Raw genomic sequence first — 18,137 nt, forward strand, 5'->3', positions numbered from 1 at the left:
CCAGCGCGCCAGAGCAGCCAGCCTCCTCCTTCTCCGCCTCGCCAGCAAGGGCGGAAGAGACCCGCTGCCGCTGCGGCTGCTCCGGCGCGTCGTAGTCCTTCTCCTCTGCCTCGTAAGCAAGGAAAGAAGACAGCCGCAGCCGCTCCGTCTGCTCTGCCGGCGTCTAGCAGTACAGCTGCCAGAGGCGGGAGGCAATACAAATTCGGTCCTTCTCTGAAGACTCCAGAGAAGTTACCATATGAGAGGACCGAGGAGGAGAACGCGAAGATCGTGCGAGCCGAAGTGAAGAACTTCTTTGAAGGGGTGAAAGCAAAGAAACATCCACCTCCGGAGGAGAAGGTAGATCCGGTGAAAGCAAAGCGCACTCTGGCTGCCCTGACAAAACCACCAAAGTCTCCGCCGAGAGGCAACTATGAGCGCGTTCTTGCAAAGGCATATGCCGAAGCGGAGCGGTCGGGAAGTACTGTCAGTGATAAAAGGATGAAAGAACGACGAGCTGGGAAAAAAATTGCCCAGCTCGGCGAACAAGCGAACCAATCGTGCCCCCCGCTCAAGGTGTCAAAAGACATCGTCGCTAATGATCCGAGTATGGTGCCCGGTTATAACAATCTTGGAGATTACCTGCCCGACGATGTACATTATGAAATCATGGAGGTGGACGAACACAAATACCATTACGGGAAGCCTCTCGTCAAAGATGTCAGATCTCTAAGCACGATGATGTGAAGACTACATGATTGGTACATGAAAACCTGCAGAGAGTCTGATGGGATGAGTACTTTGACGCTGAGAGTTAAACCGGAGCATGACCTCGTTGGAATTGAACTGCTGAATGTTCCATTTGGGGATTTCTTCCAGTTTTACAATCAAAAGGCCCTCGATAAAACAACGATCACTTGCTACTGTCTGTAAGTAGTACTACTTCTGTCATTAAGTCTCTCTCTATATAGGTCAGCTCTTTCATTGCATGTATTTATACTTATCCTCACTATATTATGCAGATTGAAGATCGCCGAATTGAAGAAAAGACAAATCGGTGATATTGGGTTCATTAACACAAATCTCATAGATGCATATACGGTTGAAAAACATCCCAAAGAAGCCGAGGCCAACTTGCTACAATCATTGGTATTAAATCAAAACAAAGATATAATACTCTTTCCTTACAACTTCAAGTGAGTGTTACTGTCTTGTGCATATTCGGTTTCCCTTATTAGTCCAGGTTATGGTAATGTAATTGATGACTTATGCATGCATGCGCAGCTTCCACTATATTCTCCCAGAGATTAAGCTTGAGCCGGGAGTAGTAACCGTCTTAGACTCGAGACGAAAAGATCCCCAGGATTATGCGAACATGACTCAAATGCTCCAGAAGTAAGTTAAATCGATCATTATCCACCATATCAGCAACTTTGTTCATTTCCTGATATCAAGTAATTGTTTTCTTTGTCTGGCAGGGTTTGGAGAAAATACACCTCAAAAGCTCCGGGACTGCCGAAGAAGCTGCAATTTAATCACCCGAAAGTAAGTACTATAGTAGCATGTTCCGCGCATCTCCTAGTGATTCAAGCGGTAGTTTCATCAATACCATTTAGCATGCTTGCTTATCAGTTTGATTGACCTCTATTTCTTGTAAAGTGGTTGTGGCAGGAACCCGGGAATAATTACTGTGGATACTACGTTTGCGAGTCCATCCGCTACCATACCTGTGAGCGGGGCTACACTGAAGAACAATATGAAGTGCGTAAGCAATAATATTCACAATTTTATTTTATTACCATCATTTGTGTTGAGTTTCATTTATTCATATATATATGTATTGACCCCCTTCTTCAAATTAGATGTTTCGGAAGCGGGATGAACTCCTAGCAGAAGATCGTATGCGAGGAATTCAAGAGGAATTGGCGGCATTCTTCCTTGACCACGTGATCGCTGAAAACGGAGAATACTATGTGGACCCTGTGTTCCTACAATATAATTAGGAGATTGTATTGTAAGAGATAATTATTGTATATATGTAGCCGGTAGTGTCGGATAGATATACGAGAACTTGTTGTTCGACCAATATCTCGGAGAAGGAGAGGTGGTCGATATCACTTCTCTCTGTATGCATATGTTCATGACGATCTTCTATTTCCTTCATTTGATTACTAGCTAGCATGTCTACTCCTCTCCATACGTATATAGTACGTAGCGTCGACCAAGCACGGAGATAAGAGAGGACACTTCTCTCTATTAATTAGCTAGCTAACACAATATATGAAACACCTAAATTAACCCCCCAAAACCCCTAAACCACCCCCTTCCAAAAAAACAAAAACCTCAGCTCCTGCCAGGTGCTGACGCGTGGATGCCTATTGGTCACGGTTGGTGACACCAACCGGGACAAAAGGCCCTGCCTATTGGTCCCGGTTGGTGGCACCAACCGGGACCAAAGGCCCTCCTGCCTGGGCTCCCCGCACCGGCCACGTGGACGGCCTTTAGTCCCGGTTCGTGTAAGAACCGGGACTAAAGGGCTAGGGCATTAGTAACGACCCTTTAGTCCCGGTTCCAGAACCGGGACTAAAGGCCCTTATGAACCGGGGTAAAAGCCCCTTTTCCTACTAGTGATCCTCTCTCGTTGTCACGCACATTCTCTCCTCGGTCCTCTCACACACGCGCTCGTGGCCAGATATTTGGTAATTTCTTTTCTAAGCATAAATAGATATTGTGCCCCCACATGTTTGTTGTTTTGCCCAGCTGAAAGGTGGATCAAATATCACAGACGTGAATGTTCAATAGTGTGAAAAGCAAGCCCTGGTCTTGTTGAAGTTGCATTGAATTTCTATCATACCTAAGAAGTACTAATGCTCATATTTTGCAATTTGCTCTCCACATCTTTCAGACACATGTTCTTGAGGAAAGCAGGTACTGCATGTTGTTTGTGTCAACTATACTAAATCTGCAAAGCCTCTTTTGTCTGCCGAGAAATTCACACTCTGCATTAGTTGCAAAAGATGTTGATTTTGATCTTAACAATTGCAGGGATAGTATGGAGAAATTTGCACAGTTTGTGCAGCATCAGCGGCCAGAGTTGCTATTCAAGTAGTAGCAGATCACCAGCGCGCGGACGAGGAGATCCAGGTCACGGGCAATCCCCATTCAGGTAAGCTTGCCTTCCATTTGTGTTTTTTGTTTGATGAATTTTTTATGGTTTCTTTGATGAATTACTCATATGTGAGGACATTGCAGGCCATGCACACATTGAGTGAACAGATTCAGTTCCCTTTTTTTATCCCTTGGTAGTTCTCATTGAATCTTCAGTTATGCATATCGTTGCAATTAGCAAGCAACCCTGATGGCAGAAGCTAGCTAGATGCCTAGATTGATGTGTTTAGGTTCTATTCTATGCAAATTCTGCACTCCAATTAATTGTTTTTCCGTTGTTACCCGTATCCAATCAATACGGTTCGGTGTATATTTTTAGCTTCATAGATGTAAGCACGCCTTTTCATTGTTCTTAGAATGTTCAGAAGCGGTGCTCCCTCTTGCTCCCATTACTGCTTAGCACCAGTTTTCGCTAGAGTGACTTCTTTTTTCCAGTCACGAGTTTGCATGTCAGCATGATGTGCTTAATAAGACAGTCGTACACACGCTCGATGTCTGTTAGATGAATTTTGCTGATGTAGTGGCATGCACTTTAGTGACCTATAATTTTAAGTTGCAAACTATGCTACAGATTTTACCTTTCCTGTTAAAGGTCTGCCACATAATCAGGTTGTATTTGTGTTCATTGGTGTGGATTTACAACTGTTAGTTCCTGACTCCTAAATCTGAAATTTATTTGGTCCGTCCATTTTTGTTCAGATCTATGTCAATAAGAAACTCCACAAGGAAATAACAAACTTTAGGATCGACTGGGCGCGTCAGTGACTTGGAAGGGGACAGCAAGACACATAGAAGAAATATAAAGCATCAAGGTAGCAACCCGGGTGATTTTTGGCTTATTTGCGACTAATTTGGTAGTTAATGACATTTGGTTATGCAGTGGGAAAGGTAAAAATTAACGCAGCCAGTTCTTTTTACTGGAAAATCTGCCAGTTTATGTTCTCTTCTTGATGGTAGTTAATCCATCATACTACTGTTATATATGTGCAATCATATGTTGTAATTGCATCGGGAGGTGAAGAAACTCAAATTTGTAGCCAATGTCATGGTTGTATGCAGGATTCGCTTAACAATTGCAGAAGTCCTCCCAGTTCATGCTTTTGATTTATGGTGGAGACATGTGGAGTTGCCTCAGACGACGAGGCCATCGGCGCAACTGCACAACATAGTTAGGCGTGAACAAGATGTGTTCTTTAGTGCTTCGCTTCTTCCTTCCAGGCATCGGTCCCAAATTCGCTGGCCTAACCTTCTGGTGAGCTCTTCCTTCGGCCTGTAGGTTCAACTAGCTCATCTCCACTAAATATTCATTATTCTGTTTCCTTTGTTATGTTTCCGTTGATCCTACTTTCTTAGGCTGATTTGGTAGTCTCGTCATACCTTGTTTTGTAATTTCTCTTTACTTATCTATAACCATTGTCCTGATCACAAGCGCTCGTTTAGTGTTATGCACCAACTGTGATTGCAGCAGATTGATTAGTTAGCAAAGTCATATATTAGCATAGTTATTTCTCTAAATCAAGTACCATTCATTACGATGCCTGCACATGCATCCATTTTCTCTGTTGTTCATTGAATGAATTAATAATGAAAGGGATTCGAGTTAGTACTTCAAGCTTGGGCCAGTAATTTGTTGTATTGCGTGGACAACAGGGAATGGGCTTCGTCTAGAGTCAAGAAAAGAAAAGTTTTTTTCAGAGTAAGTTTCAGTTCACTGTTTGCTTCGACTTTTGTGACTTCTGATGTTTGGATAAAGGATTTCATGATTTCCTGTTTTTATTATTGATGGTGGAAGATGGATCAGATTTATGCCTATTCTAAACCATTTATTCTCTGTTTGGGTTGTAATTTCTAAGTTCGCTTTCTTAGTAAAGAACTTAATAAAGCTTTGCTGCTGCAGACAATTTTGTCTTTTCTTGGATAAGATTATATTCTTTAGCTCGTGAGCTGACCTATTTGTGATTTGTACCTCAGTTGACGGGATATCTCATAACTGAAACCATGAACAACAAGTGCTTTGGTTCTGGTGGTGGCGATCCATTTCTTGAGGCGACATCGTGTGCAAGATTATCCTTGTGGAGGCCGTTGGCACGGTGGCACCCTCCTCGACCTGCTGATCCCATTACCCAGGTTAGCTTATTCCCCTTTCCTCATGCCTGATTCCTATTTTTGTGTTGCTCTGTTCGATTTGGAGTTTCCCCTATGTTCCATGAGATGCCTTGGCGATGGCTGAGGCCTCCATGTTAGAATGTGATTTATGTGGTGTTCACGGTGAGATAAGTTTGATGTCCATTTGATCCGTAGTTATTCTTCCAACATATTGTGTGGCTCTCAAAAATTTAGACGACATCCCGAATTGGAACTGGGCGAGGTATGTCATGAACGACATTATATTAGTAGCACGGGCATTGGGCAACAAACTCACTATGAGACAAAAGCCACCTTTTTCCTATAAACCTGGCTAGGCTACCCACTATTCTGAGGCTCCCGCGTGCACTACCCTCTATCCTGAATTATTTCCCCATTTCTCCTTGGTCTAAACTCTAAAAATCCACATAAGATTCCAGGAAGGTTTAGCTCAGCTAGATTTTGTCATGTATTTAGAACAAGTTTGTGTACAATGTTTTAAAAATAATTTAATTGAGGTAAATCAACGAGTCTCTATTTGGTTTAACATGGATTTTTGGGGATTCAATCTTCGTCTTTGCTAGCTGGAATTTGCGTCAAGAAATCTGATAGATAGCTAAGCTAAAATTTGTATTGTTGCACGAATAGCAATTGTAATTTCTTTCTCACCTTCCCTCTTTGCTCAGTCTCTATTTAACAAATAATTTGATTGAGGTCAATCAATGAGTCTCTATTTCGTTTAGCATGGTTATTCTGGGGATTCGATCTTCTTCTTTGCTAGCTGGAATTTGAGTCAAGAAATCTGATAGATAGCTAAGCTAAATTTTGCAATGTTGCACCAATAGCAATTGTAATTTCTTTCTCACCTTCCAGCTAAGCTCAGTCCCTATTTAATATGGTTCTATATTGGTTTCTTTAATCTGATACTTGTCTAAAGAGATCATTTTAAGTTTTGCTAATCACGAGTTGACATCAAAATTCCTTCGAGTCTCATTCAGTATGCTTTCTTACTATATTACCTAATTAAGTGACAAGAAGGCAAAAACAAAGTTGAAGCATCAGAATGTGCCGTCGATCAATATTTTAGTTAATAAACCATGAAATGGAAAAGGTTAGTTTGCTCTCTCCAAGAAACATCATATCTTAAACCATGTTCACACGCGCCATCTAAACCTATGTGATGCCTCTTTGTTCAGTTTTGATGATGTGTGTATAGAGAAAAGGCAGCATAAAGTCGGTCCAAAGAAAACCGTGAATATTAACCTGGGAAGGGTGTGAAAATTGAGCTGCAAGGAAAACCGGAGCATCCTTTTCCCTTTTTCTCTCCTGAAAATTTATATACAATGAGAAAGTTCATATTAGCATGTGGCATACATCATGAAGGAAGCTGCATTGAATGAGTCAAGGGAAATCCGAAACTGCATGTCGAACCTTCATCACCGCATTCGCGCCAAAGTGAGCTCAAATGAACCATGGACTATCAGTCAGTATAATATCCATAGATATATCGTCAACCCTGTAACCAAAACTATTATAACCTTTCCAAGATGCACTATAACTTTATGAATCATAATTTAGCAACTGAAGAGTGGACAAGAAAAAAAAGCTCTTTGGTTTACTTAGTTTGAAGCCAAATTATAATCATACAACTGAAGACGAAAAGATTCTATGGGGTCCAGCTCCTAATGATTGATGATGTACAATACGTCTAATTCCAATTCAAACGTCTTTCACTTGATTGGCTTGACCTCTTATTACTATCTTGCATATTTTTAGATGTTATTAGTAGTCAGTCGAGCATCGATTTTTTCTAAGTTTTTTTTTCAAAATTCATCTTTCTTTGTGCTAAATGTTATTTCTTACTGAACCATCACTCCAATTGTAGGTTGCCTATTGCGCCTAAAGGTTGGATATATGGTGATATGGTAATGCCGATTTGGGAAAGCAGGTGTACAGTGTGTGTAAATTAAGAAAACAATTTATAATCTGTGATGTGATCATTGCATTTTAATTAAGTATATGCGACTCAAGTAGGGAAGTATTGAATGCACCTCTCTGACAAGTGCACGCATAAGGTACCATTTTTTACTCAATCGATTTCAAAACAAGGCATGAGACTGACATACACTCTTTTATTGCATCGTGTAAAGATATGTGGTGTGAGGGGAAGGAGAAATGTGGAGCTCATATTTTAAAGTGATGGCCGAGGTGACAATGCAGCCATTATTTGGGCAAGTATTCTTAAAACAGGAATTGCATGCAGTTTAATGACTATATGGTTGGTGAATCACTGTCAGTATACTGGATCTAGCAACTGGTGAGATCATGGTAATGTAGGTGACTGATGTTAGCAAAGTTTAAATTGATTACCCCTGGGACGACGATCTCCATCTCCTTATTGTGGACGTCGTCGTTTAGTAGTGGGGGGCCTGGGGGCAACTCTCTTCCACCATGTATGTTGAATGTATTCCATCTGAAACAACGTTAAGTGCGTGCTTAGAGCAGGTAAGACAATGGTGGCTGCGTGGTTGGTTGACGTGTCACGATCGCTGGCCGATGCCATGTATTGCTGGATTGACGAGCTTCTTTGAGCTCTATGCGGTGGGTACACCGATCCTATCTACTTCTGTCAAAGTTGGTAACTAAAGCAGTAAGTTAAACTTGAGGGGAAGCTCCAGCCAACAACAATATGCCATTCTCCTCCTCCACGGTGCACGGCGCCCCCCACAACAAATGTCCATAAAAAACCAGCGCCTAATCCAACGACATCGTTGCTCAAGAAATACCGTACCGAACACAGCCCACGACAACAAACAAGAAATCTAATACCAGAGGAAACAATACAAACCAGATCACACCGGGGTAAAGCAGCTGGCCGAGCAGACGCGGGGCGAGATGGATGACCAGAACAGCAATGGTGCAGTTCGTGTGAACGGCGAAGCAGTGCCCTTGGGCTTCAACTGTAGAAACCAGCTACACTAATGATGATCACTGCAAATCTCTGCTTGAGAAAAGGAGCTGCCGCGGAAGTAGCACCGACAGCCGGAACAACATGACGGCGGGGATCCTCCAGCCACAGCTTGGAACCGAGGCGTACCCCGCACCCCAAATCGCCAATCTCCACTCTTCAGAGCTGCGCCGAGTCACTAACCAGTTGAGAAGACACGACTCACAGGAAAATCCATACACACACCCGACACGCGGCTTGGACCAGCGGCCAGCTGGAGATTAAAGCTTGCTGAGAGGACACGCGCACACACCCGGCATGCTGCATGCATCAATGTGCGTCCCGGGTCCTTGTAGCCACAAGGCGACGAGCGCACTACAGTTCTACCTGCCTACGCATGGTCACGGGCGGACATGCCATTTTCTAGACCATGGTTGTCATGATTTTTTAGTGGGATGGTAGTATGGTTAATAATACAACAACCAGCTATAAGGAGATATGTACAATAGTAAATTTTAAGTATGTACTACTCCCTTCGTTTCTAAATACAAGTCCAGGAAGCAAAATGGGTGAATCTACATTCAAAACTATGTCTATATACATCAGTATGTAGTTCATCATGAAATCTCTACAAAGACTTACATTTAGGGCATCTCCAATGGTTGTAAGATAGCTGTTGATAGAGTTTGCCACATAGGATTTTTTATGATGTGTCATACAATAAATGAGGGAAGAGAGGAAGGTTGTATGTACATGAACCAACACCCCTTGCACAAGCTCCAATGTAGAATGAGAGAGTACCTTATTTATTATCTCACATCCTATTGGGCAAACTAAATACAACCCATTGGAGTTGTTGTATGTAAGGTGTTGGTTGATGACATGCCATATTTTACCAACAAGCTAACATACAAACTGTTGGAGATGCCCTAGAAACAGAGGTAGTACGTTATTAATAGTTAACCCAGCATACAACCTCACAAAGTGTCTTGAGTCTTGTGCTGCAACTGACTACTAATCAACAACCCGCTTCCCTTCTCTCGCCTCTGGTTAAACATATATATATATATATATATATATATATATATATATATATATATATATATATATATATATATATATATATATATATATATAATATTTTAGTCCTTGTAGCCCGCTTATGTCACCTTATTGTACTTGCTCTTATGTCGGCGTGCCAAACGGGCCGTCGTGCCAGCCCGTTTAGCGAGGGGCCGAGCCTGGGCTAGGAAGGGCATGACCTGAGTACTTTTTTTAGGGAAGCCAAGACTTAGCGTGCCTGACCGGGTCGTGCTGTGCCTGGCCCTTTTAACCCAGGCCGGGCCGTGCTGGGCCGGGCCGGTCCATTTGGCTAGGTTTGCACACACCGAAGCCCACACACACCCGACATGCGTAATGTTGTGGCCCACAACGCGTCCACCCTTGAACAGCGGGCGTCACCGAGCAAACGCATTTTGAGGGTATATATTCTCAGGGAGTTTTTTTTTCCACAGAAACAAGTGTGACGATCCAGTCAAAATCGTACCACTCAATTGAACGAGGGAGTTCCTACCCATATGAACTTTCTTTACAAAAAAATCAAATCTATTATAAAAGTTCATCCGAAGTACAAAACATCCCAAACATATTAAATTTACATAGAGATTCCGGGACCACCAAACGTTGTCCGAACTCCTAGATAAAGCCACACACAATTAGATAAACTTCATAATCTTACTGCTTGTTTGCAGATGCTCCCAGTCAAATTGGAGAACTCAATGGTACCAATGATGTTGGCATCAACCATATGACTCAGGCTCATGCCTATAGTTATCGCTATGGTAACTGTGTTATTCCAATTCTAGATAATTAACATCATTCCACCCCCAGCTTAATACCCCTCTTACTTGTCATTTATAGAACCGCCGCCCTGCCGCAAGCACAAGCAACCCCTATAATATATTCATCGCCCATGCAAGGCCAGGTAAGTCGCAAAGTTCAAAGGAAAAAAAATCCATTTGAAAGCTGGGAAATACATTACTCACGGTAAAAACTCTTATTACTTTCCTGTTTGGAGCAACTCCTTCGACAAATACTAAATACTATAGTTCTGTGTAAATTGGCAGGCAAGCCTAATGAGCACTACTTAGATGAGTTCACTGCCCACTATGTGTGGGGAAATACATTTAAGTTGTATAACAAAAATGTTTGCACTCTGCGAAATATTATCAAAGACAAGCAAACACCTGGCCATTACTATGTATGCCACATGACAGAAACATTTGCTACTGACGCCAAAAGAATGGTAATCTTAAACAAATGCATTTTTGGTTTCCTACAAGAACATGCCCGCAAACCATATACTGAATAACCTTTATCCTCATTTGCATTACTTTAGCACACACTTTTTTAAGAGAAGTCTCTTCCCGCACATGAATGATGATCATGATGAGCTACCAATCAGTACAGGAGACGGGACCACCAGTGTCATGGCCCGCTTTATCATGGGAGTCGACAACAGGGCTACACTCACAAAGAACCGGAGCAGCTTCTTGCATAAGGCAAACATGAAGAAAGGGTGTGCATATGCTTTCACCTTCAAGTGCACGTCTAAGGGCCTCTGCATGATTGTCTATCCAATCTAAGCAGATCACAATAGCCCTTTGCTACGTAACTTGGTATTACTGTAAGTACCTATCGAGACTTTTACATCTGGCATCATTTTGGATCTTATGTAAAAAAATTATGACAATCCTGTCCGTATGACTCATCAATTCATACTTTATTTTCATATGTTTCCTTCTGTGTACATATTTTGATGCACACTCTTTCAATAATTGGCTTGATCTCGGCCTTTGCGCCATGGGCGCAACGGGTCATCTAGTGTATCCTAACAAGGGCCAGCCCGTTCCCTTGCACAAAAAAAAAGGGCCAGCCCTTTCCTCCGTGTGCAAGTTCTGTAATGCTGCATTTTTTTTTTGAGTGGTCTGTAATGCTGCGTATGTGACCTTCAACAGGCTAGTTAGCTGCTCAAAGCCCAGTCGATTTTTCCAGCCGAGGAGTTCAGGAGGTTTTCATTTTTTGCATTGAAGGAGTTCAGGAGTTTTGAGGTTGTGAAGGACTACAGAGGAGGAAACATAAACGTATTCGATTAGAATCTTAGAGATAAAGAGAGACATTGATGGAATTGGTTTAAACCAACCAAAACTTGCCTCGTACTCCATCCAAGCATGCATCTCCCTACGTTGTATGTAGGTATTCAACGAGACGGCCTGCTTGCTGCTCAAACCAACGATGATGATGGCGGACAACAAGTCGATGGCGATGCTGCCGGAGGAGATGATTACGGAGGTGCTGGTGCGTCTGCCCGTGAAAGCCATCCTCAGATCCCGCGCCGTCTGCCGCCGCTGGGCGGCGCTGGTATCCTCCGAGGAGTTTTGCGCGGCCAAGGAGGCCGCCGGCGCTGGGTCGGCAACGGAGCCCGTTAAGCTGCTGTTCCTCTCACGGACCGCGAGATTCGACTCCACTGAGGTGCGCTCCAGCGACGACGACGGCGGCATGCCGCTGCTCACTCTCAACGGCATGCGCCGCGACGAGGCGCGCATGACGTCCACGCCCTGCCGCGGCCTCACCCTCCTGCACGACCCTTACAGCGGGTTCTACGTCCTGAACGCCGCCACGCGAGCAGTCACCATGCTGCCGCCTTGCGAAGACAAGATCCTTCATTCGACAACGGCCGGCCTCGGGTTCGACGCCAAGACTAAGGAGTCCAAGGTCGTGCGGCTGTTTATCGGCGACGGCGTGACACCCTGGGAAGCATTCACCAGGGCCAGGTGCGAGGTGCACACCCTTGGGGGAGATCGCTGGAGGACAATCTCTGTCGAAGGCGTGCCGTGCAAGTTCGCGGGGGCCGCGCTGTTCGGGGCTGTGTGCGACAAACTGGCACCGGTGTTCGCCGACGGGTTTCTGCACTGGCTCATCCACCCAAAGTTTCACTTCGCCACAAGGCCAGCAGCCGCGGTGCTGTCTTTCTCCGTCGCAGACGAGACGTTCAGCTGGGTCCGGGCACCGCCCTTCGACTGGGAAGGAGCGCACCTGACGGAGCTCGACAGCGGGCTGTGCATGGTCCGGGAGGACCTCCTCCCTCGTGCTTCTGTTCTTAGTTCGTTGGAGATCTGGAAGGTTAGGGAAGATAATGGTGGCTGGTCGCTGGAGCATCGCGTCGACTTGGTACGGCTTGGTTATAAAACAGGATATGTGCTGACTGTGCCACAGTATGGCAGAGTTGTTGGCAAACAAGGAAAGAAGATGATCCTCGCCACGTCCTTTGGCAGGGTTTTCGCCTATGATCTCATGTCTCAAACCCTAGAACTAATCCTTCGACTCGGAGGAATTTCTCGTTATGAAACCGAGCGACCTGTTGCAAGAATCTCTTTGTTTAAAGAGCGCCTTACTCCAGTGCAGAGGCACGGTGCTAAACTGCAATGAATGCTGCACGGTATGAACAATCAACAACGGAACATGTTGCGTATGCCTCGCCGGGCGGGACAACCCCGGAGGTGATGGCGATCCGATTTCTGAGCTCTACGTGCTGTCTTAACTCCCCTTGCCTGGTGGAACTAGTCTTATTATTTAGTATTAAGCATATAGGATTAGATCGTGTTTAATTTGTCGCACGTGTCATAGCCGTAGAAAATATGAATCCCTAATATTCTTGTTGTGTCACTACTGTAATTTCTGACTTTCCCGAGTACCAAGAAAACTCGGCAAAAGCCGATTCCCACTTGACAACGTGTTTGCCGAATGTTCTTCTCGGCTCAGGGTAACCAACCCGAACCCTTTCAGGCAAAATCCACTTTGGTGAGGACCACCCATCAGGCACTCGACAAATTCTGCACTTGTAATTTGAAGCCTAGATTTGTCAGCTCCACCAAATTTACAATTCGGAGTGAACTGTCATCAATTCCAGGTATACTACATCATTTCTTTTCACCTTATTTTGGGAGAAATTTTGAATGGCCATTTAAGGATTATATTATACAATCCATACATCAAGTCTTTCCGGAGTTAATTGCACAGAAGTACCACAATTGGGGCATCACATGCAGATTGGTACCACGATTGCTAATTTTTACGTGTCAGTACCAGCATTGCTTTAGACTTTTGCAAAAAGGTCTAAACTGTGTATAAACACGTATTGACGGCGTATCTGACTGGCGGGGGTCACCTGTCAGGCACCGACGTGGCAATTTTTTTTACAGAAAACCCCTTTACTTTGCAAAAAGATCTCCTTCTCCACACCTTCCGCCTGCCGCCGTTGCTGGTTCGCCGGGACTACGCCGACCTGACAGCCTACTTCGCCGAAGCTACCGCTCGCCCGCCTGGCCGACCTCCTCGCCGCCACGCTCGCCGACGCCGTGCCCGCGCTCGCCGCCGGGCCCGGGGACGGGAAGAAGGACGCCGTCGCCGTCGCCGCGCACCTCGACACGGGGGTCGCGCTCCTCGACGCCTGCAACGCCATCGCCGCCCGCGTCGACCGCCTCCGCCGCCGCCGCTTGCTCTCCCGCCTCGCGCTCCACCTCGTTTCCTCGCCGCCCCCGAGCCCGTCGTCCCTCAGCCGCGCGCGCGCCGCCCTCACCGACCGCGACAGCTGCGGTGTTCGGGCCCCTGCCCTGCCGGCGCTCCCTTCCATCCCGTTCGTCGACCCGCCCCGCGGCAGCGGGGGACAGCAGCTCGCCGCCGCCGCACGCGTCGTCCTCGCCGTCAACGCCGTGTCCTCCCTCGCCGCGACAGCCGCGGGACCATCCTCGGCGGCGCCAGCACCACCCGTGACCCCGCCTTTTCCAAGGTCTCCGGCGACCTCCCGTGGGCGGGATCCTTCAACGCAGTCTCCAGCCAGCTCTCCGCCCTCGCCAAATACGCCACCAGCAACGAGATTGACGCCGCGGACGAGGCCGTGGGCAAGCTCGCGGCGGCCCTCGGCGGCGTCAGCGAGGGCGCCGCCCCGGAGGAGGAGAAGACGGCGACCCGCGTGATGCCGACGGGGGAGAAGACCGAGGAGAGGGAGCGGATGGGGAAGCGGAACGGGTCGGAGAGCATGTGGAACGGCGACCCGCCGTCGCCGGCGCCGAGGTACACGAGCGCGCCGGGGAAGAACGGCTGGCCGCCTGTGACGACCACCCGGTCCTTCTCCTCGTCGCCGCCGGTGAAGACCACGGCGTCGCTGCCGGCGGGGACGACGGAGATCAAGGCGTCGGCATCCTTGTCGTCGTTGCCTGCAGGGACGATGTGGCCGTCTTCGCGGGAGCCCTTGGCGGCGCGCACGACAAACGACGCCCGGAGCACGAGCCCGCGGCCGCCTCCAGTGGCGGCCTTGAGCGCCACCGCGACGGCCTCGGCCCTGCGGCCAGCCGGGCAGACGACGAGGACCGAGCCGGCCGCCTTGAGCGCGGGGGGTCGCAAGCGCTCCGACGGTGGCGCGGGGGGCGGAGAGGAGGGGGGCCATGCTTGTTCTCGGCCTCTGTGGTCGGTGAAGAGAAGAGAAGACAAGGGGGTTTTCTGTAAAAAATTGCCACGTCGGCGCCTGACAGGTGGCCCCCGCCAGTCAGATACACCGTCAATACGTGTTTATACGTGGTTTAGACCTTTTTGCAAAAGTCTGGAGCAATGCTGGTACTGACACGTAAAAATTAGCAATCGTGGTACCAATCTGCATGTGATGCCTCAATTATGATACTTCTGTGCAATTAACTCAGTCTTTCCGCTTCATTCTTCCTAGATGTACATTGCCTGCAGATTGTCACATGCTCTCTAAGAGGAACTGTAAAGTGTTTGGTGCAAAGCTCTCACAGAAATTCCATCCCGATTACAGGTAAGCAAGGCTTTATATAGCCAGCGGGAAACAGTGATAAAAGGAACAGGGCGACAAGTGAAACGGTACAGTAAAAGTACATAACGGTTCATTCAACAACGAGCATTGCGAGCTGTTGGATCTTCTCGTGCGCATCTTGGCTGTCCGTTAACTGAAGAATCGAACACTCCAGCTCCTCATCGACGATTTGCAGCTCCTCGTCGACGATCTCGCCGCAACTCGGGGTAGCGACGACAATCTACAGCTGCTCGTCGATGATCGAGAACAAATAGATGGATCAACCTTGAAAATAAAATATGGTATAACAAGTATTTGATGATACTTCTGATTTATGTACTCTTACAATTACCTAAACGTACAGTATGTGTTATATGTGCTCAGATATTTAGAGACATTAAAACTGTGCAGTAATCCAGCCCTCACAGGTCATTAGCAGTCTGAACCGTTGGATCTTCCTTTCTATGCATTTTACCGAAAAAGACTTTCGCCCCGCTTTATAAATAAAGCAACCATCAAGCATAAAGTATCAAGGTCACAACTGAACACACCACACACCAACACAACGCCACCGCAGGCAAGGTCCAACTTTGTGTTGTATAAATAAACTAGAATTTGTACGCAGCATTATTGTGCATAATAGGGGTCATGGTCGTCACCCCATATATATCAAACTTACACCATGAGTGCTGCAACTCCCTTTTCCTTCTACTTCCTCTAGACTTCAATCAGACATGTGATTCTCTTAGATGGTTAATACACCACGAGGATGGTGCCGATTAGCATCTTCTCTTTGATTTGGTCGCTGTATTTTATTTACTAATTCACATATCAGTTCGAGATATACCATTTTCATGTTCCCATGTATTGCCATTTGCCACCAGGCCTCAACCGCGCTTTCCTAGGGACGCAAAGGGTGAAGATCAGATATTAATCTTTATCTTTACCTAATAATAAAGCAAATTGGGTTTCTTTCGTCCGTCATGGCATTTTTCAGAAAAGACCCTCTATTTCAGTGAATTCAACCCGCAGTCCTGTTTTAAGTTAAAATGAATCGTTATTTTCGTATTTTACACAAAAGTCCTTGTCTTTTTTTGAAATTAATCCGCCGTCCGGATTTAAGTCACACCCGAACCATTTTTTTACATTTTTCAAAACCCCCCTAATGTTTTAGGTAATTCATCCGCGGATCATATTTAAGTCAAACAAATGCTTTTTAAAATCGTCCATATCTTTTAAACCGTAACTCCGATTTGAACATGTTATATATGAAATTTGATTAGAAAAATATGTAGACTATGAATATGAGATTATTTTTACCTGTTAAGTATTTTTAAATATTATTTTGGAATATATTTGAGTCAAACCAAATGATTTTCTAAATTATCTGTATCTTTTAAACCGTAACTTCGATTTTAACATATTATATATGCAATTTTATTAGAAAAATGTGTGGAATCTAAATGTGATGTTAATTTTACCTGTTAAATATTTTTAGAATATTGTTATGGAAGCAAACTTATAATTTATGGCGCAAGATTCGTTTTTTTTCATACCGGTGGCGATCCAGATTGCAAATAAACACCCCACTATAACCATATACGAAAAAGAAAACATCGATAACTACATACATACCTCTGAAAAATCTCGCAGGGGAAAGCAACAGATTTCTCATCGCAAGAGTGAGAGAAAGCGAGCGAGCGAGAGAGAGAGAGAGAGGGGGGCTGAGAGAGAGAGAGAGAGAGAGAGAGGGAGGGAGAGAGAGACGCCTTAGGATTAATCATATTCAACACACGTTTTTTGTTGTTTTTTGTGAACACCGAGGCCATCGCCGACGAGGGTGAGAAGGAGGATAAGCGGCAACACAAATATGATGCCTCGCAAAAATAAAGGAGATGGACCTATTGTGGTCTTGAGTAATGGTTGTTGAGTTAAGAGCGTGTGTTAGGTTTTCTCTCCCGTTGCAAGGCACGGGCTCTTTTGCTAGTTCTTCAAATATATGCAGCTTCTGGTAAGAAAAGAATTGATCTCAAGATGATGCTATTAGTTACTGTAGAACTACACAATCATCTGAATGTTGCAGCATTGAAATTTGAGCTATTCCAAGCCATTTTTATTCGTTCCATTTTCTGTTTTCTGAGGTTATCTCGTGGCGAGTGGACTATCAAAAAATCCTAACCATTTACTTCCTGCCATGTTGGATATATAGCAATGATATATCTGCAATATCAAGCTTTGTACTTTCAGAACTCCCTTGTTGTAGAAAAAAAACAACTTCTAGAGTTTTGTACTTTTGGTCTATGGTCTGATTGCGTTTATTTCCGTACCATATCACGTCTTCCCGTAAACAATATCCTGATAGATATTGATTTTGCTTAGCCCATTTGAAATAACTAATGTTTTTCTTCTTGCAATCCGGTTTTACTAATCAAGTTTGCCTCTTAAGAAATGGATTATGCACTGAGAACTGCCTTCAGGTGTGGAATCAGATACAACAAGGCAACAATGTTGATGTAACTGTTCATGCACACTCCTAACTTCTTTTTTACATGACAAAGTGGCATATCTATTATTTGCAAAGATCCTGCAAAGAAGAGAGGACTATTTGAATCCTTCCTGCTTGACTGTATGTTTGATTGTGGGTATTTTTTAGCAACTTGGATAATTTGTAGCAGATCTGAATTTAATGAGATGGTGAGAACTTTCTTCTCACATTAGTGTTGACAAATACATTTTACTTGAGGTTCAAGAAACTGAAGTTACATAGCGCTCTCGGACCTACAACACTAGCTTTGACTGCTGACCAATATAAGTACAAATTAAACTTATGTGCTTCGTGTCTTCATACATTTATAGCGATCCTTATTAGTTATTTTTTTTTGGGGGGGGGGGGGGGGGGGGGGGGGGAGCATTTCACTACTTAATTGAATAAGGTCTTACGATCATTCGTAATGAGGATGCTAATCTCCGAAGGAAAATTTGCTAGCCAACAAGCAGTCCTTTCCTGCCCACGCCCAATGGATGCCATAGCATGACCAACCTTGTTCTGCA

At 45.1% G+C, this 18,137-nt stretch overlaps 1 protein-coding gene and 1 long non-coding RNA gene across 3 annotated transcripts; both read left to right on the forward strand.

Moving 5' to 3' along the window:
* The first annotated feature begins 2,615 nt into the window (after window positions 1-2,615).
* LOC109755751 (uncharacterized) lies at window positions 2,616-8,314 on the forward strand. Of its 2 annotated transcripts, XR_012186781.1 has the most exons (5): window positions 2,616-3,145; window positions 3,847-3,959; window positions 4,207-4,399; window positions 5,119-5,274; window positions 7,157-8,314. It is a non-coding gene; the product is annotated as an uncharacterized lncRNA (long non-coding RNA). The 2 variants fall into 2 exon arrangements; XR_006665807.2 differs by lacking the exon at window positions 4,207-4,399.
* Window positions 8,315-11,512: 3,198 nt separating this feature from the next.
* On the forward strand, window positions 11,513-12,706 carry LOC123494433 (putative F-box protein At2g02030). Its single transcript, XM_045230290.1, has one exon. It carries the CDS (start codon window positions 11,513-11,515, stop codon window positions 12,704-12,706), a length of 1,194 nt encoding a protein of 397 aa, XP_045086225.1.
* The last annotated feature ends 5,431 nt before the right edge of the window (window positions 12,707-18,137 follow it).

Source organism: Aegilops tauschii, chromosome 6 (genome assembly GCF_002575655.3).
Source record: "Aegilops tauschii subsp. strangulata cultivar AL8/78 chromosome 6, Aet v6.0, whole genome shotgun sequence".
NCBI classification, from domain to species: Eukaryota; Viridiplantae; Streptophyta; class Magnoliopsida; order Poales; family Poaceae; genus Aegilops; species Aegilops tauschii.

Coding starts and splice junctions, on each gene's coding strand:
- LOC123494433 (XM_045230290.1), top strand. CDS start 11,513: ATGATGATGGCGGACAACAAGTCGATGGCGATGCTGCCGGAGGAGATG.